This window comes from Phalacrocorax aristotelis, chromosome 7 (genome assembly GCF_949628215.1).
Source record: "Phalacrocorax aristotelis chromosome 7, bGulAri2.1, whole genome shotgun sequence".
NCBI classification, from domain to species: Eukaryota; Metazoa; Chordata; class Aves; order Suliformes; family Phalacrocoracidae; genus Phalacrocorax; species Phalacrocorax aristotelis.
Genome location: NC_134282.1, coordinates 35,655,906 through 35,680,899, shown reverse-complemented (window position 1 = coordinate 35,680,899; position 24,994 = coordinate 35,655,906). Strand labels below are relative to the sequence as shown.

General features: G+C 38.4%; 1 protein-coding gene across 12 annotated transcripts in view; it reads right to left on the bottom strand.

Moving 5' to 3' along the window:
- Positions 1 to 941: 941 nt before the first annotated feature.
- The window catches only part of HERC1 (HECT and RLD domain containing E3 ubiquitin protein ligase family member 1), a 118,334-nt gene continuing 94,281 nt past the window's right edge, over positions 942 to 24,994 (bottom strand). For all 12 annotated transcript variants that reach the window (XM_075100026.1, XM_075100025.1, XM_075100024.1 and 9 more), the window contains exons 54-78: positions 23,935 to 24,135; positions 22,958 to 23,088; positions 21,760 to 21,959; positions 21,156 to 21,270; positions 20,498 to 20,644; positions 19,862 to 19,963; positions 18,658 to 18,831; positions 18,048 to 18,341; positions 17,211 to 17,276; positions 16,972 to 17,097; positions 12,863 to 13,001; positions 12,226 to 12,407; positions 11,321 to 11,476; positions 10,708 to 10,830; positions 10,023 to 10,125; positions 9,162 to 9,331; positions 7,641 to 7,779; positions 7,186 to 7,355; positions 6,617 to 6,786; positions 6,276 to 6,441; positions 4,891 to 4,967; positions 4,210 to 4,462; positions 3,820 to 3,972; positions 2,528 to 2,833; positions 942 to 1,611 (exon numbers count right to left, since the gene is read on the bottom strand). In XM_075100026.1, coding sequence (XP_074956127.1) covers positions 1,426 to 1,611; positions 2,528 to 2,833; positions 3,820 to 3,972; positions 4,210 to 4,462; positions 4,891 to 4,967; positions 6,276 to 6,441; positions 6,617 to 6,786; positions 7,186 to 7,355; positions 7,641 to 7,779; positions 9,162 to 9,331; positions 10,023 to 10,125; positions 10,708 to 10,830; positions 11,321 to 11,476; positions 12,226 to 12,407; positions 12,863 to 13,001; positions 16,972 to 17,097; positions 17,211 to 17,276; positions 18,048 to 18,341; positions 18,658 to 18,831; positions 19,862 to 19,963; positions 20,498 to 20,644; positions 21,156 to 21,270; positions 21,760 to 21,959; positions 22,958 to 23,088; positions 23,935 to 24,135 — 4,049 coding nt within the window. In that variant the 3' untranslated portion in view covers positions 942 to 1,425. The remainder of the gene's footprint in view (positions 1,612 to 2,527; positions 2,834 to 3,819; positions 3,973 to 4,209; positions 4,463 to 4,890; positions 4,968 to 6,275; positions 6,442 to 6,616; positions 6,787 to 7,185; positions 7,356 to 7,640; positions 7,780 to 9,161; positions 9,332 to 10,022; positions 10,126 to 10,707; positions 10,831 to 11,320; positions 11,477 to 12,225; positions 12,408 to 12,862; positions 13,002 to 16,971; positions 17,098 to 17,210; positions 17,277 to 18,047; positions 18,342 to 18,657; positions 18,832 to 19,861; positions 19,964 to 20,497; positions 20,645 to 21,155; positions 21,271 to 21,759; positions 21,960 to 22,957; positions 23,089 to 23,934; positions 24,136 to 24,994) is intronic.

Here is a 24,994-nt window from a genome sequence, read left to right as displayed (position 1 = left end):
GCAATACACTACCAGTTCAGTCTTGGACAACCAGGAAGTTTCTCTATCAATCCCTGCTAACGTACAACAATCACACGAGGGAGAACAACAGGAATTTCTACCCTCTTCTCCAGACTCAGATGGACCAGTCTTGTCCCAGGTGAATTTAAATTAATAAATGTTCTCACTAGCCCTTTGGCCCCACAGCATCCTTACCAATGAGTTCAGTGAGAATGAAGTTGGGGGAAAAATCAGGGCAGAGTAGCAGTGCCTCACCTAGGGACAGACTCCACCCTTTTCCTCAGCCCAGTTAAATCCTGCTCCTGAACACCAAGCAGTATTTGTGGTTTGACACAAATCATGTTTTGGATAGAGACACTGGGGAATTACCTGTTCTTCAGCACTTCCCTAAGACACAAACCAAAAAATTCTTTCTAGGGTACATTACTGTCCTAACCAAATATGAACATTACAGTGTAAGCCACACCCTGCTGCTCATAATACAGTCACAGCTATAAAATCTATGGCCTTGACTACTACCCTGTCACTTTCATTTGAATTTTTTTGTACTCTGACCAGGAATCAACTACATCAACCTGTATATGCAAAAGGATTTATTTTTTTTAATAAAAGACATAAAGGTTTCTGAGTCAAGGTGGAAGTATATTATTATTGTCAACCACTACTACTCTGGAGAAGAAAAATGTTTAAATAAAAATCAAGAAGGAACGAAGTACAATGTTAACTCATATTGAAGTACGAGGAGTAAGTAGTCATATACCTGAAAAACCAAATACCTCAAAGATATTAAGAATGCAGAGTATAGTACTACACATTAGTTTTGTTGAAGATAAACATTTAGAGATGCTTCAAATGTCTTGTCCTGTCTAAACACTATAATTTCCTGAGACAAAATATAAAAGTATGAAGACTGAGTAAACAAATCACAGTTCACAAATGCATACAAGCAACTGATTCTTGAATTTGCTTTATTTTTCTCTGCATAAGGAACCCTGCACAGGCAATTCAAATTAAAACAAAATAAATATGTGAATATTCATGTAAAACTGTCCTCGCTAATGAACAATTATACACAATGTACAACTCTTCATGTTCACTGGGAGGGCTTACAAATGTACTATTCCCAACAAAAATGCACCAAAATGTCTCCATGCAAACTTATCAAAAGTAACCAAAAAAGGAGAAAAAAAACTTAATGACAATACTTTTTTTGTTTTCTTTTTCCTTTTTTCTTTTTTACAATCACAAAAAAATAAAAACATCTAATTTTTATTACATTTAGAGTAACTAAAATGTGGCCACTGTCTATTAACATCTGGTTTTATGCTCCTAAAACATCTATGGTTACTGTAAAATTATGTCAATGATTAATTGGACTTAGGGCACTATTTGTAGTAAAAGGAAGATGATTTTGTTCACAGAATATTAATAATCTGTGTCTGAGCCCTCTGCATTGTCCACATTCCGTGAGAGCATGTAATTGTCCATATCTATAGACCTGCAATTATTGATTGCATAGCGCAAACGCTCTGCCATGATTAGTTGACTGGAGTAAGGTGGGAGCCTCAGTTGAAAGAAACAAGTCTGTGAGGTAGGCAAGCTGTCGTAAGGCTGTGGAAATGGATAAAAGGTGGGACACTGTTAAGTTGTGAATGAAGGAAAAACCGCAACATATCCATATTTCATTGCTCCCTCTGCTCCTTGCCTCTATCATTCAGCATGTTCACATTCTAGCTCAAAATTCATTTTAAGAAGCAGACTTCTTAAACTCTCCCTTGTTTACATCACTTGTTTCACCCTTAAGTACGTGCAAAACTGCTGCTGTATCACCTGCTCTGTAAATAATTTGACCCACTAACAAAATTCAACTATGTGAAAAGTTGATTGCACTACTACTTAGCAGCCCGCTGGAAGACACCAAGCAACATTCAAATTACGTATCACAGTCTGCCTTAACATAAGGCAATTTGAGAGACACCTAACTAAAGATGACAGTCAAGCCACTCTTATCTTAGATTTTGCCAACTTTTTGATTCATGTAGTTGACAGAGAATGTGGCTTTCACTGCACAAAAACCAGAAGTAATGCCAAGTGAATGCATTCTGTATGTAAAGTAAGATACCGTAAACTCATTACAGTGGTTTTAAGATGTCTGAGTTCACTGCCGGTCACATGTTGCCACCTTCACAGATTTAAAACTTAAAAGAGTGAAAATTGTCAAATGAAAAAGGGATTGGAACAGAAAATGACTGTGGAAAAGTTACAATACAAGAAGGTTTGCTTCTTGTGCAAGAACTTGTCATGATCCTCAATCATATAACTGTAGTAAATGCACCAAATGAATTAAGATGCAATTCATGCAGTGTATGTACTTCTACACAATTAAAACGTTTGCTTTTAATGGCTCAGAGTGTATCCCATCCCATACTCTCTCTATAAATTTACAATTACAGGAACCTGTCTCCGATAGTCAAAGGACAGATTATAGGAATAAAAAAAAACCCGAAAACTGAAAACAGCATCTTACCCTATCAACCTTCATTATTTGGAATCGCTGAGAGATATCAGCTGTGTTGGCTGGCAATCGAGATCTTCCTGACACAAACCTCATGAAAAGGACTCTCTCTTCATTTGAAAATTCTTCAAGAGTATGCCAGAACCACTGTACTAGCTGATGCTGCTCATCAACTTCTCTGTATCGCACAACTTTCTTCAGAACTTCAACTGATATTTCTGGCATTCCACAGACCATTTGCTCCAACTGCTTGGCTGTCAGAAGGGACAACAAAGGAACTGGAACAATCCAAGACATTCCTTCTCTTACAGCAGCCACCTATCGCACAAAAAAGAAGACACTTGAAGTGCAATTGTCTTACCTCTGCCAGTTACCGTACCATCCAAATGCACGAGTAATATATCAGCTGAGAAACGGGATTAAAAGACAGAATTATAGAACTCATCTGCCAAATACAGCATCCCACACACACCCCCCCTGTAAAGGCTGTATCCTCTCTCAAAATCCTTGGGAATACCACAGGTATTTTGAATTGTAATTGCATATTAAAGAACATGTTTTGATACAGAACAGAAGAACTTCAGTAATTACAAGTTAGCAGCACAAATGATGATGGCTAAACCAAAAAACTGTGTATATACACTATATCTGAGCTGTAACAAAGTCATATTGTTGTTCTAGAAGACCTAGGATTTGGTACCTCTGATCAGAGAGTTGCTTTTCTAATGCAGGTAATATCATGCATGCATCTGTATCTTGAGATAAAAGAATTCTTCTAGCATGTAATTAATATACCACTTTCAAAACCTGCACTATACAAATGACAAAATAGACAAAAGTATGCAAATGGGTAAGTTACACTTCTTAAAATATATAATGAAACATTTGTAGCTTCTGTGCTAAAGCAGAAAAGAAACAGTTTTTAAGTTAAAAAACTATCAATAATATTTACTTTAGCTAGTCTCTGTGTTGCTATAATGTCTAGTTACAGTACACAGCATGCACAATTGCAGGTTATTTTCTCAAGTGGGGCTGACTGCTGCAGTGGGGCTACTCTAATGAAAGAGAAGTTCTAATTTCTAATGCTCTTTTGCCGACTGAACAATTACCAAGAAAAATAGGACTAATATAAAATAAAACCCCCAAACAGTTTGTGTGGGTGTGGGGGGGAAGCCACAGGGATCCAGGTGAGATGTAGAAAGCCAAGTTTTTCTTACGCTCTAATAAACTGTAATAGAAATTTGTATAAATTAAAACCACTGCTTGCATTAACAATGGGGGTAGGGTCACAACAAGATTCTTACCTGACGGTCCATTTCATGGAGTCTGTACTCAATTGCCCTCTCCACATATTCTTTCCTGTTTGAAAAGGTAAGTGGGATACTGTTCCCTCCTGGGATTATGGGAACCATTTTACCATCAGCACTTTGGCCAACAAAAGAATCTAAAGGAATCATCTGTTATGCAAAACAGAAAAAGAATGTTCAGAGTAAATAACTCTCATGATTTAAGTTTAATATTTTACTATCACTCACCTAGAACTGTAATAAGATCACAAACTATTCCAAATGCATATGAAATGCTTGTTACCCAATAATGGAGACACTGAGTTATAGAAATACTGAAGTTAAGGTCAATCAGATTAAGTAACTGCTTCCCAAATAAACCTAAAAGCTCCACCTTTTATACCTTACCTCATGGAAATTTTCTTCAGTAATCCCACTGTCTTCAATGTGAAGAATGCTGTTGAGGGTCTGCACATAGAGCAGATCTACCTCCTCCAAATCCTCCAAGATGAGTGGGATACAACAAAGTTGCTTCCAGACCATTGGAGCCAAATGAAGATCTAATGGCTTTTTTGTACGAATAGCTACACCCATGAGAATGCCCAAGAACTTAAACTGCATCAGATGTTCATCTAAACATGCTGAAGGGTTAAAGAGAAACCTGAAAGAACAAAGACTCAGTGAAAATACTCTAGTATCGTTTCTATGCTACTTCATTAGAAGTAAAATACAAAATAGTTCTAATCACAGCACAGTAACTGCCAACACAATTGTCAGCAAGGGGAGTCCAAATGAGAAGACTACTGTTATCTTTAGCTGTTAAAATAATGGAGGCCAAGATAGGCAGAACTAATCCTGACCTAAAAGGTGGGCACTCTTGATATTACTCGGAATTCTGCAATAAGCAATCCAGGAAGTTCATGTTAAAACCATGCCCTCTCCTCCACAATAAAGTAACATCACAACCTGATGGAAACAATGTACTAGAGACAATCATGAAGTCTCCTCATTTGGTATAAAACAGTCAATAGAAAATTTTACTTTTCACCCACTAACATCTGCAATAAAAGCAAATCCTGGACAACTTACCTATCCCTATTGTATCCTACTTCAGCTGTAGCATTTGGGGAAGGAATAAGCAGGTCTACTATTCCAGTTTCCAGTTCCTTAAAAATCAACAACGAAAAAGCCTTCTTAGACACAGGGATACGACACCTATTACTGAAATCTTACGACATTATAGCATTACAAGACAGAATATTCCATTATAGTGATGATTACTTCTTACAAATTAATGGATAGCATTTAAGAGAAAGTCAACATGGTAGGGATGATTTTTAGTAATAAAAACACGTTCATTTTAAGACCTGCCCTTATGTCAGACTGTAATAGCTTTTTACTGTGACTGCTCTGTGATACATTCCTCGTACCTGTTTCAGAAATACTCAGAAGCCATAAGCTAAACACCCTACTGCTGCAGCTTTTTCAAGAACCGAAAATGAAGTAATTATTTCTGTTCTGTACCCTCATCACACCTCGTATTTAATGTAAACTGTCTAGGAAAGAACCCAAAAATTACTCCTGAAGTCCTTACCTGAAATCAACCCTTCTCTAGTCTTACAGACTTCAGAAACTCCAATAATAAATGGAGTTCTTCAGTTTCTTCCATCCTGTATCCTAACTCTAACTCCAATGCCAGCTCCAGCACTATCCATAGCTGTTGCCCTGCCCCAGACTAAGCAGATACACTACTTATCCTTACTGATCCTCATTCTTTGGGTTTTGAGGCTCCTGGAAGATTAGGAAACAACCAAACTTCTCCAGCCAGCATTGTCTTGAATCCTTCTCCTGGCTACAATCATAGTTGTATCACAGGGCTGAGACACACCTTTAAAATTGTAAGCAGTACACATTAGCATTGCCCAGCTTTATCTTAGTCCTGGGAGCCTGAAGCCTTCACTTTCCAAGTGAATTTGAAAAGACAGCTATGTTGACAATAGCAACAATATCCTGGTTACAGACAGGCAAAAGCGTGCACTATATCCTACTGATCTCCTTTCCAGCACTGAACCTGAGTATGTATGTATGAGAAACACCTGCCTGAGGTGTTTCTGTATTATATGCACAGAATGCACTGTAACCACGGAATACAGTACAACTTGTTTTATAGAAGGTATTGGCTGGACAGAATGGGGGGCTGCAAAATGTTCCCATAATGTGTAGAGGCCATCTCAGAATTCCAAGGGGCCTACTGTAATACTAGTTATAGTGCGGCCTTATGGCATCTCCTTGTCCCTGAGGATAAAGAAGTCTTGCTAGATTGCGGCATCCCTAAGTAGGCAGCAATAGTGAGTGGCTCATGACTGAAGAACAAGTATTTGCTAAGCTGCAAAAAGGAAATTTGAAAGATACTAAAAGACACCAGAGAGAACAAAAGCTCTACTTGGACATTTTGAACTAACAGAATTTCATACCTGACACATTTCTGTAATAGTGTCATCAAACACTCCACCTGCATCATCAGCTCCTTCTCCAACCAGTTTCACTTTCCAGGCACGGGAAGGTAGGCGAAGGTCTGATGCATTCAGCTTTACCACTTGTCTTGCTATCTGTACAAAAATGGGCTTGCATTTCCTACCTCTTTTAAAAAAAAAAAAAAAAAAAAAAAGGCCAATGTAACTTATAAACACGTAAAGGCTACTGAAGTTACTAACAAAGTTGTACAGAGAGCTCAGTTTGCCAAAATTTATGGAAAATGTGTGAATGTCAGTATTTGTTTAAGGTCTAATACAATGCCTGTGAAAACAATACTGACCTGGTTGATATTCTCTTCACAGTAATCTGTGGCCCATAGTTTTTTCCCTGAACCATAGTTTTTCCTATAGATCGTACCATGGGGAGCGTGTATACTCGTGGTGCTAGCAGGGGCCTTAGCTGTCCTTGAACTATTCCCCATGTTCCAGCATTGTAATGAGATGTACTGTTCTGCAGTAAAGCGGTATGAGAATAAACATATTAATAAAGGACGTTAATTCCATTCTTTACAGAATAAAAGCCTTCATAATAATCACTAGCATTTCAATGTTTCAGGAAATAGACAGGTTAGTTTTTAGCTTTGAGGCTAGTAAGCTTTTGGAAACTGAAACACAGACATGTCAACGTTAGCATAGGCAAAGATATAGATATCTTAGCATAGGCAAAGATATATAACAATACTTTGACAAAGTTTGGTTTAATCCAGAGGTATATATTTTTTTTTAATTTATTATAAAAAAACCTATAGAACTTATTACTAAGTTCCATCTTGATCTGGTCAGAAACTCTCTAGTGACATGGCATAACACAACATAGCTAAGCTAGGGTTTTTTTAAAATGGAATTTTACCTGGTTATTGGGACTGAGGTTAAGTAATCTCCATGAAGAGTACATGAGGTCAGAAAAATGGTACAGCAGTCTGAGCCTTGCTCGTACTGTATGAATGCTCACTTCTTTCAGTGCCCCATACTGTGGTGGAATGGCATCAGGTAAACCAAGCTGTAAAGGCACTGAAACACCTACCAGAGAAAAAGAAAAAAAGCATTCTTTCATAAAGGGTATCTGTACTGCTTTGGCTGGGAGGGAGTTAATTTTCTTTGCAGCAGCTTATGCGGTGCTTAGCTGCCTACTGGAGTTAAACCATGACAGTGGCAAAATTAAGAGACGAAGATCATTTGAAAACCTGCATCGATATAAAACAAAACATGTTTTGTCCCAAATGTTCAAAAGTTCTTGTTGCACTCATCCCCCAGGAAACACAAAGACTAAATCAAATGTCCGTACAAACTATCTCAGGTCTTTACCTGGAGCTCTTGGTGGAACAGGGGGAGCTGTCCAGGCAGCACTGTGGCAACGTCCTGCTGAAATCTGTCGAACATTCTTTCCTTGCAGGACTGTTATTAGGGTTGGTTCTCTGACATGGTTGGTATGGCCCAGTCCAAGCTGATAATTTGTAACAGATGTGAAAGGGACAAATAAGAATCAACAACTGATGATACTTCTAGAACTCTCTAAGCAAAAACTCAGAGTGAATGGTAAAAAATGGTATTAATCTACAGCTTATACTGGGATAAAAAGTATTTACAGTATGTATCTTTTATTATGTTAGCATTTACCTTTTATTTTCAATAGAATATTGCATCCATATTTAATGGGAGTAGCAGATCTAGGTGTCAAAATGACCTTAAAATATTTAGAAATTTTTTGCCAGCTCTTTTGCAGATGGAGGAACTAATCTATGCTGCTAAATCATATATGTCGCACAGTCTCTCTCATGCATAATCAACATAGCTCATATGTCTCTTCTGTGCCATTTAAATAGCATTTTTCTTCTTACACACAAATTCCTACAATATTTTATGAAAACACAATTTGTGTAAAGAGAAAGTTTACTGAAGCTGTTCTGACTTTTTACTGACAGTTTCATGTCCTATTCTAAAAGTGAAAATTTCATATTATAAGAGTATAAATTTTTTTTACCACTTCATATAAAATGAAGTTTTTCCACGGCAAGGAAAATCATGTAAAACAGGCCGTCGGAATGAAGTTTCTCTGAATTTTTCCCCTGACAACTTTTTCTCCTTGAGAAACACAAAGCAAGTACCCTATTTAAAAAACCCAAAAAACCAAAGAGGTTTCTCTCAGAAATTATTCTAAACAGCTTGCTCAACAGCCCTTCTCAAAAACTTAATTCTGAAATACCAGAGGACTAACTTTGCCCAAACTTCCTGAAACATCAACAGCCAATATCAAGAGGCTCTTATACTTGTAGCATGCGAAATTGTCAAAGCTGGAGTCCTTTCAAAAATTTGAGTTATACATGGGGTGAGGGAGAAAATGGACTTTTAAGGGCAGGGATAAGTAAGATTAGGGTGCCAAAGAAAAGGGAGAATTTATTATTTACTAATTTTTTTCCTGACTTTAAAAAATTACTCTAAAAAAATCAATTTATATTTTCTTTCTGAGAAGCACCTAAATGGGTTCACAAATCTGATTAATATCAACCATAAATGTTGTGCTGTTGATAAAATTGATGAATGCTCAAGAATTAGGTAAAAATTTGTAATTTTTTTAAAAACAAAAGCTTCAATGAGAATATTTTGGGTAGAATGTTTTCAGTGCTTTCCCAAACTACTACCATATAAATGCATAGGAAATAAAAAAAGAAAATAATGGAAATGCTTAAAATGTTATTACGGCTGAGGGGTAGAAGGAGAACAAAAAGAAAAGCTTCTTTGCCACCAAAATAAAGATATTCCAACCACATCTATAAAGGGCTACTGTAGCCTTATAAAGGTTAGACATAAACAGGGAATAGTACATACCTGCCCTTCAGAGTTGCTACCCCAAGCATATACGTCCCCTGTAGATGACAAAGCTAGTGTATGCTCTGCTCCTACAGCTATGTCTTCGATGAAGATTCCTGACAGGACTGGAACTTGTTGGGGTCTGTTGTGATTTCGAGCTCGACCTTCTGGCAAACCTATCAGGCGATCTAAAATTGCAAACACATGTCAATGTAAAGAACATTAAAAAGTTAATTTTACTTGCAGGCAGAAGTCAGGGAGGGACAAAAAGCAATTCTACATACTTTTGGAACTGGGACACAAGTGCAGTTGGTTAGAGAGAAATCTAGTGTACATTTCCTACAAAACAGTGCTTCCTACAGTGCTCATTAATATTACTAAAGCTGTTATTTTCACTTTAAGTCAGAAACAAGATCAAATTCTATTAAAACAAGACTTCTAGATCTACCATTTTGTAATACATATGAATTAATTGACTTGGTAAGTTTAAACACGTTTAATTCAGAGCACCTGGAAGTTCTCCTGTCCAGATTTTTAAACACCTTGTGTAGGAATTTGCTTTATTGGACAAAGTAAACTTTTAAGTAACCCCATGTTTTCGGATACGTGAAATTCAATTAAGTTTTAGGAAAACACTCTTCAAAAAGTAGATTAGTAAACTGAAAGGCTATCCTGAGATCAAACTAAATAGAGCTACAAATCTGGATTTTAGGTCTATGTTAAAATTGCATTGTTGATATTCCAAAATTCAGATTTGGTTAGCACAAATCTAAAAGTCAGCATTAGGTCAATCTTACAAATGTGTCTGCATAGTCTTCCTTTCGCTTGCAATACACACAAACCTATAGATGGAAAGGTCCAAACAGAAGATTGTCATACCTTGTCCAAAAGTATACACATGACCATCTTTTGTCAGTGCAACAGAGAATTGGGTTCCACAGGCAACTTTTTTAATTCCAATTCCACAAAGAATATCCACTTTCTAAGGGGTAAGTGAAAGGAAAAAGAGCTATGGTATTACGATGATATAAATAGAAAGCAAACATTACTTCAATCTGTAACTCCTGCTTCCAAAAAGAAATCTTGTAATTCCCACTATGCAATGCATACATCGTAGAATTACTCTAATTAATGCTTGTAAATCAACACAGGAAACTGAGACACAGTTTTCTCTTTAATGGAACTAACAACTTATTCTACATACGAGGATTCTAAATACCTTTTGTTTACTAGGAGTGAGTGGGGAGTGGCATGGGAAGCAGGTGAGTGTGTGAACAACCCTCCCCCCAAATTCCAATATAAGAAAGTTATATTCTTTAAGTTAATCCTAAGATTTTCACTATTAGTATCACCACTGAGATGAAGTCACTATTATTTACGTGAAATCCTTCAAAGTATCAGGCCCAGCATAAGGTATCATCAGAATTATTTATGGTAGATGGTATTAAAAGAGTATAGTGGGAGGAATTAATTTAACTTCTGCAAATCACATTCTGAACGCAGTTTAACACGTTTAACACCACTGAAAATTTATGCAAAGAACAATTTCTCTATGAATTCTAACCTGCGGTGAGGATTTTGCAGTAGAATTTCCCAAACCAAGTTTACCATAATCTCCATCTCCAAAAGCCCAAACCATTGAGCCATCTGTTGACACAGCTACAGTATGATTGAGTCCACAGGCCACCTGGTTGAGAGAAGTATGTTCATACTACAGTTTTTGCTAACTCACTACTAACTCACTAACCCCAACTACCTTTAAGAAAAAAAAAATGTTTTAAAAATAAGTATCTTTTTAAAACCATTAAAACCTCCATTGCTTAGCATAGTGCTTTAAAGACATTTAGGACCACAGTAGTATTTTTTAGGTATTTGCTTCCTCTCCGCTCCTAGAACCAAAGGATAGTATTATGCTACACATGCTCATTGTTTAAGAATACAAAATAGCTCATGAATTCATGCTTTAAAACGCCCAAATCTTGAAATGTTAAAATGGGTAGTTTTGCAGAAAGAGGATCAAGAGAGTCAGGAAAGTAATTATTTAAAAAATTATGCATAGTCAAATTCTGACATCAGCCATCATAATCAAAATAAAAGCCAAGGTTAAAAAAACCCCAGAACACTCAAATATGTTGAAAATATCAGCAGATACATTGCTAGTTTTAGATAAACCATGCCTGTCCAATCTGGTAACCTTCCAGCGCCGTCACTCTTTCTGGAAGTTTCTTATTGGAAGTATTTCCAAGTCCTAATCGACCGTAATCACCATTGCCAAATGTAAAAAGTTTGCCATCTGCTGTCACCACGGCTGAGTGTTTGAAGCCACATGACATCTGGAAGCAAAATAAATGTAATTGTTACATACATTTTAAATTTTCGGGGAAAATATGTATTAGCTATTACACATAAATATGTGACAACTTTGCCTCCCCTAAACTATATTCATTTCTTAAAGAGCTACAATACAGGTATTTTAGTATTAATGATTTCTCCAACAACCAATCTCTTATTCTTCTCATCATAATACTGAGGAGGAGGACGGGCAGGTATTTGCATAAAGAAAGCTTTCAGGTGCTTTATTTATTTATTTTTACCGACTACTGTTTTCTGCAAACAGATTGCTTTTGTTGTATGAATATTCTACATTTTTATAAAGAAACCTCCAGTCAAAGCCAAGTATGTTTTTATATATTGTTATCATGCACACTTAGTACTTAGGAGGAGGTCTCGGTGACTAGTTTTGTAGGTCATAGACACCTGACAAGGACCAATGGAAACTTCTAAATTGTGTCTGTATTTTGACAATCTTTGATCATCCCTCTCTTCCATGGTCTTTCTAATTTTTAGTCTTCTCCATTAACAACTGTCAATTAACATCACACCCCAACAATGTGCTCTGTTATAATAATATCCCTCAACTGGAAATAAACAACTTGGTTCATAAGGCTCAGAGAAGTAAAAAGTTGCCTGTTTTCATTCCATATATGATTTCAAGCTGTCAGGACTGACAACAGTCGTGGAACATTCCTAGTACTAGGTTACCATGCCTGCAGTTTGTAGGAGACAAAAAGTATTTTGGAACCTGCACTACTTCTTCTCCTTGCAGAGCCTCTATTTGTCTAGGCCTGCGCTGTCTGTCACTGTTCCCATGTCCCAGTTTGCCATAATCTCCATCTCCCCAGCTAAAGACTTCCCCACTTTCTGTTAAAGCCATGGAATGTCCATCAGAACCACAAGAGGTCACCAGTTGTGTTACAACAAAACCTGTTGAAGAAAAATGAGAAAACAGAATTTAGAATAAATTATAATAAACCCTTAATATACATTTATCCAAGTGCCCGTAGTGGTAGTCAATTAAGTCTGGGGAACAGAACCAACCACAGTGGCAGTCTTCTTGTTATAGCAATTTATTTATTTTTATTTTGAACAAAACCTTTGTCTTCTCATGTAAAACCTATGCTTCTGGCCTGCCATTAGTTTTGAAATTAAATGTTCTTATCTTGAGCAAACACTTTTTCGTGAAGCCTTCTTAAAATTAAGGAATTGTAACGTATTACTAATTAGAAATAAACATCTAATTTATTTGTTCAATTTTTTAATGAAAGACTATGATATTTTAATGTGTAAATCTGCAAAAATACCATCAAGACAAATCATTAACTACCAAAATGCTTACGTGTGCTTTATCATTTGACTTATTACAAATGCAACAATCTTACCTTGCAGTGCTGAAATGACTGTTAATACATGTAGATCATCAGAATTTCCTTGTCCCAGTCGTCCATAGCTCCCTTCTCCGCAAGCCAAAACTGTGCCATTAGCTTGAATGACAAAAGTACAATTCTGACCACAAACAACCTAGTTTAGAAAGACATAAAGGAGTTTTAATTATTTTTGTGTTAGATGCAGCAATGCTGTAATATCTGTATTACAATGTACAATCTTCCTTTTAAATTTTTCTTTGTAATTATATCAAGAAAACAGACCCTTTTGTCACACTGCAAATACCTGTGTGACGACCCACATCAGACTTCACTCATCCCACGTCTGACAAAGTTTTGTTACCCAATCACATCATAATAAAGATTACTTCACTGAAACTTGCTACTAGTTTTGGCAAACCTTTTTCCAGTGAAAGAAATCACAATATACTCCTACCTGAGATTTAGTTTTGATGTTTCCATACTGAGTATCAGTTATTTTGGAAAACAAAATTGGCACATGTATTACATTAAACTGTGCAGGTATTTTCAAATCATGCTCATATCAACCAATTTTGTTTGTCAGATTTCAGTGGCTTCTTGGCTTGAATTTGTCAAGTCATTAAAGACTTCCTCTTTAGTAAAAATACTTGGTTTTGGGGTACTTTACAGTAAATTCAAACAACAAACTGAAAAGTCATTTAGAGAGAAATTTGGTTTTCTTGGGAAAGCAAGTGAAAAATATTGGTGCCCAAGTTATCTTCTCCACCATATTACCTATTGGAGAAAAATGGACAACTAGAAATAGGTGAATACTGCAAATCAACTCTTGGTTACGTGGCTGATGCTGAAGTGAGGGTTTTAGCTTTTATGACAATGGGACTTTCTTCAACAACCATAGGCTGCTAGGGAGGGATGGAATCCACCTGTCTGGAAGAGGCAAGGGAATCTTTGGCAGCAGGCTGGCCAACCTGGTGAGGAGGGCTTTAAACTGAAGAACTTGGAGGCAGGGGCCAAAGTGGCAATGCTAATGCTATCACATACAATGGGGGAATAAGACAGGCCAACCAGAGCAGTGATAAAGGTGCCTTACCTGCCCCATGAGATGACAATCAGAAGACCAACCACCTCAAGGTTGTGCGTGGCTATAGTGGGTCCATGTGCACCCCTCCGGGAAAACCTGTATGTTCAGTTACCTCTCCAAAATGCCTGTACACGAACGCATACAGCATGGGGAATAAACAGGAGGAACCAGATATCTGTGTGCGGTCACAGGGCCATCATCTCATTGCAATCACAGAGATGGTGGGATAGCTCACATGACTGGAATGCTGTCATGGATGGCTACAGGCTTTTCAGGAAAGACAGACCAGCAAGGCGAGGTGGGGGAGTTGCTCTTCATGTGAGGGAGCAACTGGAATGCATCAAGCTCTGCCTAGGGGTAGAGGAAGAATGAGCTGAGAGCTTATGGGTAAAAATTAAGGGACAGCCAAATATAGGTGACATTGTTGTGGGCGTTTGTTACAGGGCATCTGATCAGGAAGAGGAAGTCAACAAGGCCTCCTACAGACAGCTGGAAGTAGCCTCACAATCACAGCCCCTGGTCCTCATGGGGGACTTCAACCACCCTGATATTTGCTGGAAAAGCAACACGGCAAGGTGTGCACAATCTAAGAGGTTCCTGTAGAGCATCTAGGACAACTTTATGATGCAAGTGGTGGAGAAGCCAACAAGGCGAGATGTGCTGCTGGACCTTATATTAACAAGCAAAAAAGGTCTGTGTGAGAACGTGAGGGTTGGGGGTAGCCTTGGCTGCAGTGACCATGAAACAGTGGAGTTCAGGATCCTGCATGGTAGAAGCAGTGTGACAAGCAGGATTACAACCCTGAACTTCAAGGAGAGCTAACTTCGGCCTCTTCAAAGACCTGCTTGGAGGAAACCCATGGGTTAGGGCTCTAGAAGGCAGCGGGATCCAAGAGAGTTTGAGTGGTATTCAAGGACCACTTCCTCCAAGCTCAAGATCGGTGCATCCCTGTGAGGAAGAAGTCAAGCAAAGGAGCCAGGAGACCCACACGGATGAGCAAAGAGCTTCTAGAAAAACTCAAATGGAAGAAGGAGGTTCACAGTATGTGGCAAAAGGGACTGGCCGCTTGGGACAAATACAGGGATGCTGTCAGGGTATGCAGTGATGCAACAAGGGAGGCGGAGGCCTGCTTGGAACTAAATCTGGCAAGAGATGTCAAAGGTAACAAGAAGGGCTTCTTCAAATATGCCAGCAGTAAAAGAAAGACTGGGGATACAGTGGACCCACTGCTGAATGAGATGGGTGCCCTGGTGATGCAGGATGCAGAGAAGGCAGAGTTACTGAATGCCTTCTTTGCTTCAGTCTTTACTGCTAAGGCTGGCTCTCAGACACCTCAGCCCCCAGAGGTGAGAGAGAAAATCTGGAGAAAAGAAAACTTGCCCTTGGTTGAGGAGGATTGGGACAGAGATCTCCTATGCAAACTGCATCCTCACAAATCCACGGGCCCTGATGGGATGCACCCATGAGTGCTGAGGAAGGTGGTGGATGTTCTTGCTGAGCCACTCTCCATCATCTTTGAGAGGTCATAGAGGAGAGGAGAGGTGCCCAAGGGCTGGAGGGTAGCCAGTGTCGCTCCAGCCTTAAAAAGGGCAAGAAGGAGGACCCGGGAAACTATAGGACAGTCAGCCTTACCTCCATCCCCAGAAAGGTGATGGAGCAGTTCATCCTGGAGGTCACCTCCAGGCATGTACAGGAAAAGAAGGCTGTCAGAAGTAGGCAACATGGATTCACCAAGGGAAGATCATGCTTGACCAACCTGATAGCATTCTACGATGGCATGACTGGCTGGGTAGGTGAAGGGAGAGCAGTGGACATTGTTTACTTCAACTTCAGCAAGGCTTTTGACACTGTCTCCCATAACATCCTCATAGGAAGTTTAGAAAGTGTGGGTTGCATGAGTGGACAGTGAGGTGCACAGAAAACTGGCTGAAGGGCAGAGCTTAGTGGGTCGTGATCAACAGCACAGGGTCTGGTTACAGACCTGTAACGAGTGCTGCTCCCCAGGGGTCTGTGCTGGGTCCAGTCCTGTTCAATATATTCATCAATGACCCAGACAATGGGAAGGAGTGTAACCGCAGCAAGTTCACTGACAATACCAAGCTGGGAGGAGTGGCTGATATGCCGGAAGCCTGTGCTGCCATCCAACTACACCTGGACAGGCTGGAAAGCTGGGCTGAGGGGAACATCATGAAACTCAACAAGAGCAAGCGCAAGGTCCTGCACCTGGGGAGGAGCGACCCCACTCACCAGTACAGGTTGGGGCCTGACCTGCTGGAAAGTGGCTCTGTTGAGAAGGACGTGGGAGTGCTGGTGGACAGCAAGGTGACCATAAGCCAGCAATGGGCCCTTGGGGCCAAGAAAGGCCAACGGTATTCTGGGCTGTATTAAAAGGAGTGTGGCCCGCACGTCGAGGGAGGTTATCCTGCCCGCTACTCTGCCCTAAATGTGGTCTCACTAGAGTATTGTGTCCAGTTTTGGGCCCCCCAGTTTAAGAAGGACAGGGAACTGCTTGAGCAAGTCCAGCAGAGAGCTACCAAGATGATCAAGGGACTGGAGAGCATCTCCCTTATGAGGAAAGGCTGAGAGACTTGGGTTTGCTCAGCCTGGAGAAGAGGAGACTATGGGGGGGGTCTCATCAATACCTGTAAGTATCTAAAGGGTGGGTGTCAGGATGATGTGACTGGACTCTTTTCAGTGGCGTCCAATGACAGGAGAAGGGTCAATGGGCACAAGTTGGAACACAGGAAGTTCCACCTCAATATGAGCAGAAACTTCTTTACTGTGAGGGTGACAGAGGGTTCTTTACTGGAACGGGCTGCCCAGGGAGGTTGTGGAGTCCCCTTCCCTGGAGACATTCAAAACCTGCCTGGATGCAGTCCTGTGCCCTCTGCTCTATGTGTCCCTGCACAAGCTGAGGGGTTGGATGAGATGATCTCTAGAGGTCCCTTCCAACCCCTACCATTCTGTAAATCTGACAAACTGTATGAACAATACATGCTAAATTGTTAAAAACAGAAGCACATGACTGTTTTTGTATGTTCACCTGCTGAGCCTGAGAGAATGAAGGTGCTGCTACTGGTATCATGACATTTCTACCAGCTTCTGCTAACTGTCCATGTCTTCCTGCTCCCCACAGATACACGTCACATTTGCCTCCCAAGTGCCAATCCTATTGAATAGCATGAAAGAAAGCTTCAGAACAAGAATACTTCCAATAGCTTACAATGTTTTAAAAAAAAGATTAAAAATCTAAAAAAACCACAAACCACCAAGTTTACTAACCTCTGGCCTTGACGTTGCCCAAGACATTATCTGCTCATCCATACCATTGATCCATTTACTGTTATCCTACAGAACAAAAGCCAGTCACCACATTCAGTTCAAGACATGCACATTATTTTGCTGTTATATATATATATTTTCCTTTCTAAGAACAATATTGACATTCAAATTATTCTAAACAGTATAGCAGCAGCAATGAATGTGTGCAGACTCAAATACTTTATTGTCATCCATAGGCCAAGTTTATTTCGTTACTACAACTATCTACCAATGGCACTGCTATCCATGGCCTGCAATGAAAATTAAAAAAAAACACCAAACAAAATTAATGATGAAATAATCTTTTCCTGTTTACTGATGCTTAAGGCTTTTTGAAGTTTTAATTGCAAACATTGGCTTAAAATGTTATAAGCTTGCTGATAAGGAAATCTCAATCTGAAATTTCTATTTTGGTTTAAGCATCATAACAAGTCATAAAGACAACTGACACTAGCAAAATAATACGGTGTAGAAATGTGCCAAAACGTTACTCTAAAAATAGCACTGTAAAGCTCTACATTTCTTGCTTCTATCCCATATGAAAATTACTGTCATAGTTTTGGGTTGGTTTTTGTTTTGTTTTGTTTTTTAATAGGCAACTGACTTGTGCTCAGGAGTACACACACAGGAGCAATCTTTAGAGTGTATTCCAACAGTTAATTAAAAAATAACCTTACGTTTATTGCTGGTGCTTATGTTCATGCATATAAATTTTCATGGTTCAGAGATGTTAACTGCATCATACCATATGCTCAATAACAACATGCTTCACTGTTGACACAGTATAGCACATTTTACCATTAGGAGAGTAAGCTCATCCTCTGGAACAGGCTCCAGGTCTGGAACAGTAAAGGATTCTGGGAACTGTGCTCCCTTGGCCAGGGCTTCAGCAGCTTTTATGGTAGCAGAGAAACACTCCAGCCAGGCCCATTCAGTGGGATTCCAGGCTGAAGGATCAGGGAGGCAGTTCTGGTGATGAGGTGGTACTGGTGGATTGCACAAGAGCTGATCTAGGTGAAGACCCACAGCAAGCGATGCCAAGCACTGCATATAAGGACTATGAACAAGCTGGTCTCCACAAACAACATGGGGCTAAAGGTGAGGGGAGTGGGAGAGAGAAATTGAATATGCAAAGTTAGAAATCTATATTAATCAACTCAGAAATGCCTTCCTTCAAAGCTAGTCCTGTAGAAAAACACCTTCCTCCATGCTTAATCAAAGTTTTTCCAATATTTTAAATATTCTCAAATTAGAAGACTACTAGCTTTGATAGTACTGAAAGACAGTCACAAACAGAATGTAGGAAAGTCCTCTGGGTCTGTGTGGTGAAAGGCTGGAACCAGCTGAGATTCAAACAGCGACCTCACGTCAGACATTGATTTTAAATGTTTGCATTAGCTCTTCTTACCTTTTCGTAAGCATACTGTTCCTGAAGCATTATTGGCAAACGTTCCAAGAAAGCTCGCATGCAAGGAGCCATATTTAATCCCAGAACTCCTTGCTGTTTCAGTGCAGTCCTACATGTTGCAAGGACGTGATTGGAAGATATCCATTCTGATGTACAGTTCACTACCAACACATCCTGTTTAATAGCAGTCACAAGACACATTAAAAATTAAAAATTCATAAAGCAGGATTATTCAGCTCCATTGATTTATCACCAATTATCTTAGTTTCCATAGGGGCCAGAAAACACACAAGCTTGAACATTTTTGTCTCTGTTGGTGAATAACCTGCTGACAATCCTATGGAGTAGCCATCTCCTTTTGCCACTTCCTCACATTTCCACAGCAATACTGCAATTATCACTCCAGGAAAGAATACAAATACAACAATAAGCAGAGTTCATTTCAGTGAATGCTGTAACCTTAGCTTAGTATTTAGTGTAGGATTAACCTTAGTTAAGGATTTGCCTTGTAATATGACCTTTGATATTAGGTCTGAATTCAGAAGAGACTTTCAAAGAATCCCAGGCTACTTAGAACCACATGCAGCATGACTCCACTAACAGGAGTCATTACTTGTGCCACATGTATCTTCGTTCACAAAAAATACCATCTTTTGGAATAATCAACTGTTACGAAACTTCTGTTCAGATGCCAGCAGTTCCTGGCTGGAAACATCGAAATAAATTCTGCTGCTCCTTAAAAATTTCTGAGGTTGAGGCTGCTTTAGATTAAGTTATATCACTGAAGTATCTTATTTGCTGAGGGAAATGAAACATTTCTTTATGCTGCATAACGGGAAAAAAAAAAAATCTGTCTTCTGCCTATTTTTGTTGTCTATTTATGGCTGCTGCCATTAAACATGTAAGGTGATGTAACTAGTGTGCAGCATCCTTTATAACCAACAGCTCAGAAGGATTTCATCCTCCCCCTGCAAATTAAACATGGGATACTATTAAAAAAACCTAGTCTTTTTAGGGTCAAGTGATAGCTGAAAGCCAAAACAATGTGTCTTGAAAATATAACACAGTTAGATAGAATTTTCTATCTGCATATTTCTAAAAAAAATTGAAATAAATTTAAAAAAAAAGAAAACCAAAGACAGACAAGTGGCATTTTCTTTTAGTAAAAAATTTGAAAGAATATTACTTTAGCACATAGTGTCACCTTTGATCTGTTAGAGCAAGCAGCTACTCCAACTTCAGGTATCCATACTGCAGTCTGAATAGCTCCAGAACCTATCACAACACTCTGTAACACTGAGCCATCCTAAGGAAAGAAGTGTTTTGAGTCAGCGTGTATACAAAGCTACTTTTCTGTTTAAATGCATACAATCTCATTCCTAAGGGACAATATTCTCCCAAACTGTTCAATAACTATATAAAAACTGAAATGTTCATACTAAAAGCAAGAAAACAGCTAGCGTTTTTATCATACTAAGGAGATAACTAAGGAGATAATCCACATAATCTGATTCTTGGAAAAGGTCTCAAAGTAAAAGAATCTTGCGCGCAACTATGAAGATAGAGTGGCTAGTCTGCAAAGCCTAATTAACATGACCAAGCTGACAGCATTAATCAATAGAACCATAAAATATAAAATACTTCCATGTTAAGTACAATTGCATTTTATATTTTATTATTTATAATTTTATTCCGTTACTTTACATGATGCTTTCTCTAATGTTTCTAACATACTGGGTGGGGGGGGCGGGGAGAAAGCTAGTTCAATGCCTTGTCCATTTTAGATACTCATACTAAAAAAAAAAAAAAACCAAACTTGCCACATCAGAGATGATCTTACCCGTAAAGACCAAATATTCATGAGACCACCAAGTCCACCAGACACTAATGCGAGTCCATCAGGACTGAATGCAACAGTCCGAACAGGAGTAATATGTCCTCTTAGTTGAAATACATACTTGACTTCTACTGCTTTTCTGTATCCATCCTGCAAATTATTTCATAATGATGGAACATTGTGAACTATTTTCAGAAAACAGAATAGCATAATGGCTTCTATATTCTGCAATAAATACTGAGCATCTGCAGAGATGGGGTAATTTCCATAAGATATGGAAAAAGACCAATACTGTGATCATATTTTGTAAATATCTTTATCACATTATCTCTTCTCCTGTTACAAAATGCCATCAACATTAAAGACCACATTATGATTTACGTAGGTGAAATGAATCTTAATTTTATCTACAAACAGTTTTCAAGTCTTATTAAATTCTAGTAGAAATTTAACGCCAAATAGAATTCATCTAAACCTGTGGTTTTTCATTTCCTGTTCTGAAAATTCCTACACATATACAAACACAGTATAAACTTTTTAGCAAATGTCTTCTCTCAGGAAATATTGAGATTCAAGTAACTTGCTCACACTCTCCTCCTCCCTCTATTTCGGAACAAGCAAAGAGAATTAATTTCTTAGACACCAAGTTTACTCCTTTTACCTTAGCACTTGTTTCTTGGTCCCACCATCCTTCTGAGCAAGTTGAGCTGGACTGCAGTGTGATTACTACGTCCTGGGGAACAGTCCAGACACACACCAAACCATTGTGGCATCCTCTAAAGGAAGTCAGGATAAATCAGAAAAACAAAGTAAAGGTATTAACTAACAAAGTATCAGTGGCCTGGTATTAACTTAAAACATCAGTAGTCTTCACCACCTTCCCATAAAACTATATTGTATCAATTAATCTGAAGTGGAAAGGCAAGTTCCCAATGGATAAATGCATTTTTTCCCTATTCCCCTACCCCTTAGCTTTTCAATTTCTACTAACACCATATTGTCAGAAAAAAAAAATTTGGATGCAACAAAAACATTTCAGGCAGGCCCACCACACACAGGTGTCATGGCATCGAAAACACAGCTGGTATCATGACTAGAGCCACTCTTTCCATTTGAATTCTGAAGCCTTATGGATCTCATGACAACTGGCTTACTGAATTTATGTTATTTAAAATAAGGACAAAACTCATCTTTGCTCTGGACACTGAAGACTGGTAGAAAAGACTGCAAAAGAGCTATAAAAACATTTTTAAAATATTACATACGTAGCTAGTAAGAGCTGCAACTTGGGTCCTTTCCCCGGAAGAGCACACCAGGCAATGGCATTCACGAGAGCTGGATGGGACAGTGAATGCAGATGTCTCCAACATCCTCCCATATATCCCCAGAGTTTCACTGTTTCTTCTTTGGCACACGTGAGGAGAATCTTACCAGTTGGATCCCACTTCATACTAATAATCATATCCTATTGGTTTAAAAAAATTAAAAGTTGGTATGAAGTAACACAGTAAGAATAGAGAAAATTTAATTCTCAGAGCTAATGTAATGTTTAATTATTAATAACAAAGAACATTTTATTCTCAAATAAATCATTACAGAGATAGTTGCAATTACAAAATCATAACAAATACTTTTCAGAACTGTCAAATTAAAATAAAATCCTGAGAGGAACTAAAGGGAAAGCATAGAGAAAAAAATGTTCTCCTCTCATTGCACACCTTTCTTGATTCCCTCCCCCCAAGACGATGATTATTTTTCCTTCTTTTTTATATTACGAAATTGTAGTATGAATTACCTTAATGGTACATGGTTCATAAACATATCAGGCAATGAGCCAGGTGTACGATTGAGTCTAACTGAGGTAGGAAAGGAGAACAGCCCATAGTGGAAAAGGCAAGTATAGTTTTATTGTCACAGCATGCTCACTACTGTGACTACCACGCTTTAAATACCAAGACCAGTTCGTGGAAGCATGCAAGATGCTTTTACTACACCTACACTTGAGGAATTCTCCTCTTAGCCTAACAAACCATTTATGGACTATTAGTGACTTACATTTGTGGATGCATATTTAGAAAAACATCCTCTACTTTGCACAGGAACTTCAGCTTCACACAAACATGTGACATAACCAAAATTAAAATTTATTATAAGCACTTTTACAAAATAAAAGAACTACAGTCTTTTAAATCTAGACATGCATACCTGTGTCCTTACTACACTTCTGTCACTATATGTACATACATTTCACAATCTCTCATAGCAAAAAAAAAAATCTATACTTTTTTTTTTAATTTGGTAGACTGTTCCTTTAAAATATATTGTGTTTATTATGCATATCAGAAATAGGTATGTGTTCTTAGAATAATCTGCCCTTGACTTTATAAATAGCTTTCAAATACAGAAAACAGCTTAAACAGATCATCATCTACAAAAATTATACATTAGTTTTAAAAAGACTACCTTATGTGCATCAACTAGAACGATGCCTCCTTTTTCAAGTGGTTCCTTTGTTCCTATTAGCAATTTTCCATCTGAATAGCCTACTGCAAATGGTCTGTCTTCGCTGAACCAGGCAAGGCATGTGACATACACTATGTAAACAGACAACACAAAAATTGATTAAACTAAACTGAACTTCACTCCTGCCAATGAGGTTTCTGCAGTGCAATTGGCTAAAATATGAAGAGCATAACAACTTCCCCCCCACCCCTTTGGTCTGAAAATTTTCCCGAATTTGTATGGTAAAGTTAAAACTGAGTACAACTGCTGTTGAGATTATTTTTTAATAGTTTTTTCATTCTTCTTTTTCTTAGAATAACTGAATTTATATTCCTGACATGGTGAAAAGAACTATGCTAGGGCAAAGAAAAAAAGCTGACTGAATCCTATACACGTATCTGAAATAGGGAAGCCTCTAGGAAAAGCACTGAAAACAACCGAAGCCTTTCTTAGTACACAGATATTGCCTCACTCGATTCTACAAAAAAATCTGCAAATTTCCTGAAGTAATATGTAAAACCACACATTGCTACCAAAGATGTGCTTATGTCCCCATGGACTAGAACTACAAAGGAAAAATGGCAACAATTCAGAAACTCAAATGACACTGACTACATGCTATAGACAGAGCAGACACTGCAGAGAATCTATATTGATTTTATATGATGGTAAGGAATGTCAGGATTTGACTACGGTGCAACAAACTGTTTGCCTCTGCTGTAGGGAAATCAGGGTGCAGATGGAGATCCCACAGACTTTTTTCCTCCCATGAATGCAAGTGACTTATGCCTGCAGTTAAAGTACCAGAAGTCATATCCCGTGAACAATAATAATACTACTACTAATAAAAAAGAGATTATATACTTGCTTAATAAAAAAAAAGGGGTGTGTGTGTTAATTATTTTAATTCCTACTTAAATACTGATACAGTCACGTACCATCCTTTCTGTAGCAGTGTTCCAGTTCTAGCCGGTGCATGGTTGAAACATCTACAACTTCAATAAGACCAAGAGATCCATCCATACGACCAATTAACAACAACTCTGGAGCATCTCCTGTCCATACTGCAGCTGGCCCTTCTTCTGGCCAAGCTAGAGCAGATACCCAGTGAGGCTGAAGATCTAATAATCCTTTTCCTCCTAGGAGCCCAAAAAGTCTTTTAAAACTTTGTCTTCATAAAGAAAACAACAAAAATACTTCCCATGGGAAAATATCACGAGATTCTATTCAGAGCTAGGATATACTACAAATTCATGTAAGTCACAAGCCTACGAAGCAATGGTCCACTAATCTATGCAGACACAAAACCTAGCTAACAAATCTCAATTATCAGTCAAGTTACATCTTTTTGTTGAGGAAGGAAGCTAAATTCTTCAGTACTCAGTAAATTTATACTTTTCCTGTGGACTGTCGGTTAACATGGGCAGAGTAACTGGTGATTTTCATGAGTGCAAAACAACAGAACAAAGTTTCAGAGATTACAAATGACAAAGGGATAAATAGTTTTCCTCTCATAGAAGTTCCAAAGGTGTTACGCTAGATTAGTCGATTACAGCTCAAATGACAGCAAAAATGTAAAAGAATCCACTTAGATGCTCACAAACTGAACCAAGGAATTGCAAAGTGCCTTCCCTGGATCAGGTTCAGTCCTCTCTGTCATAATGCAATCTCATAAAGTTAGCTAATTCATTTTACAGTATTTCTTCCCCAGGTGTCATACTTCCTTATAAAATATGAGATCACAATCCTTTGAACATTAGAAAGTTTGGGAAGTTATTCATGGCCAATTTATTTACATTTCTTCTTGTGCCAACACTATCCATTTGCTTACATAGCTGCTTTTTCTCCCTGGGCTTCTCCCAGAGTTTATCCTTCTAATGTATTTATTTATAAGCTTCCTCCTCCAAGACTCTTTTGTTCAAATAAATAAACCAAGCTCACTCATTCTACTCTTGTTAGAAGACAATTGCCTAGCAATCCTTCCCTCAGTCAATTTTC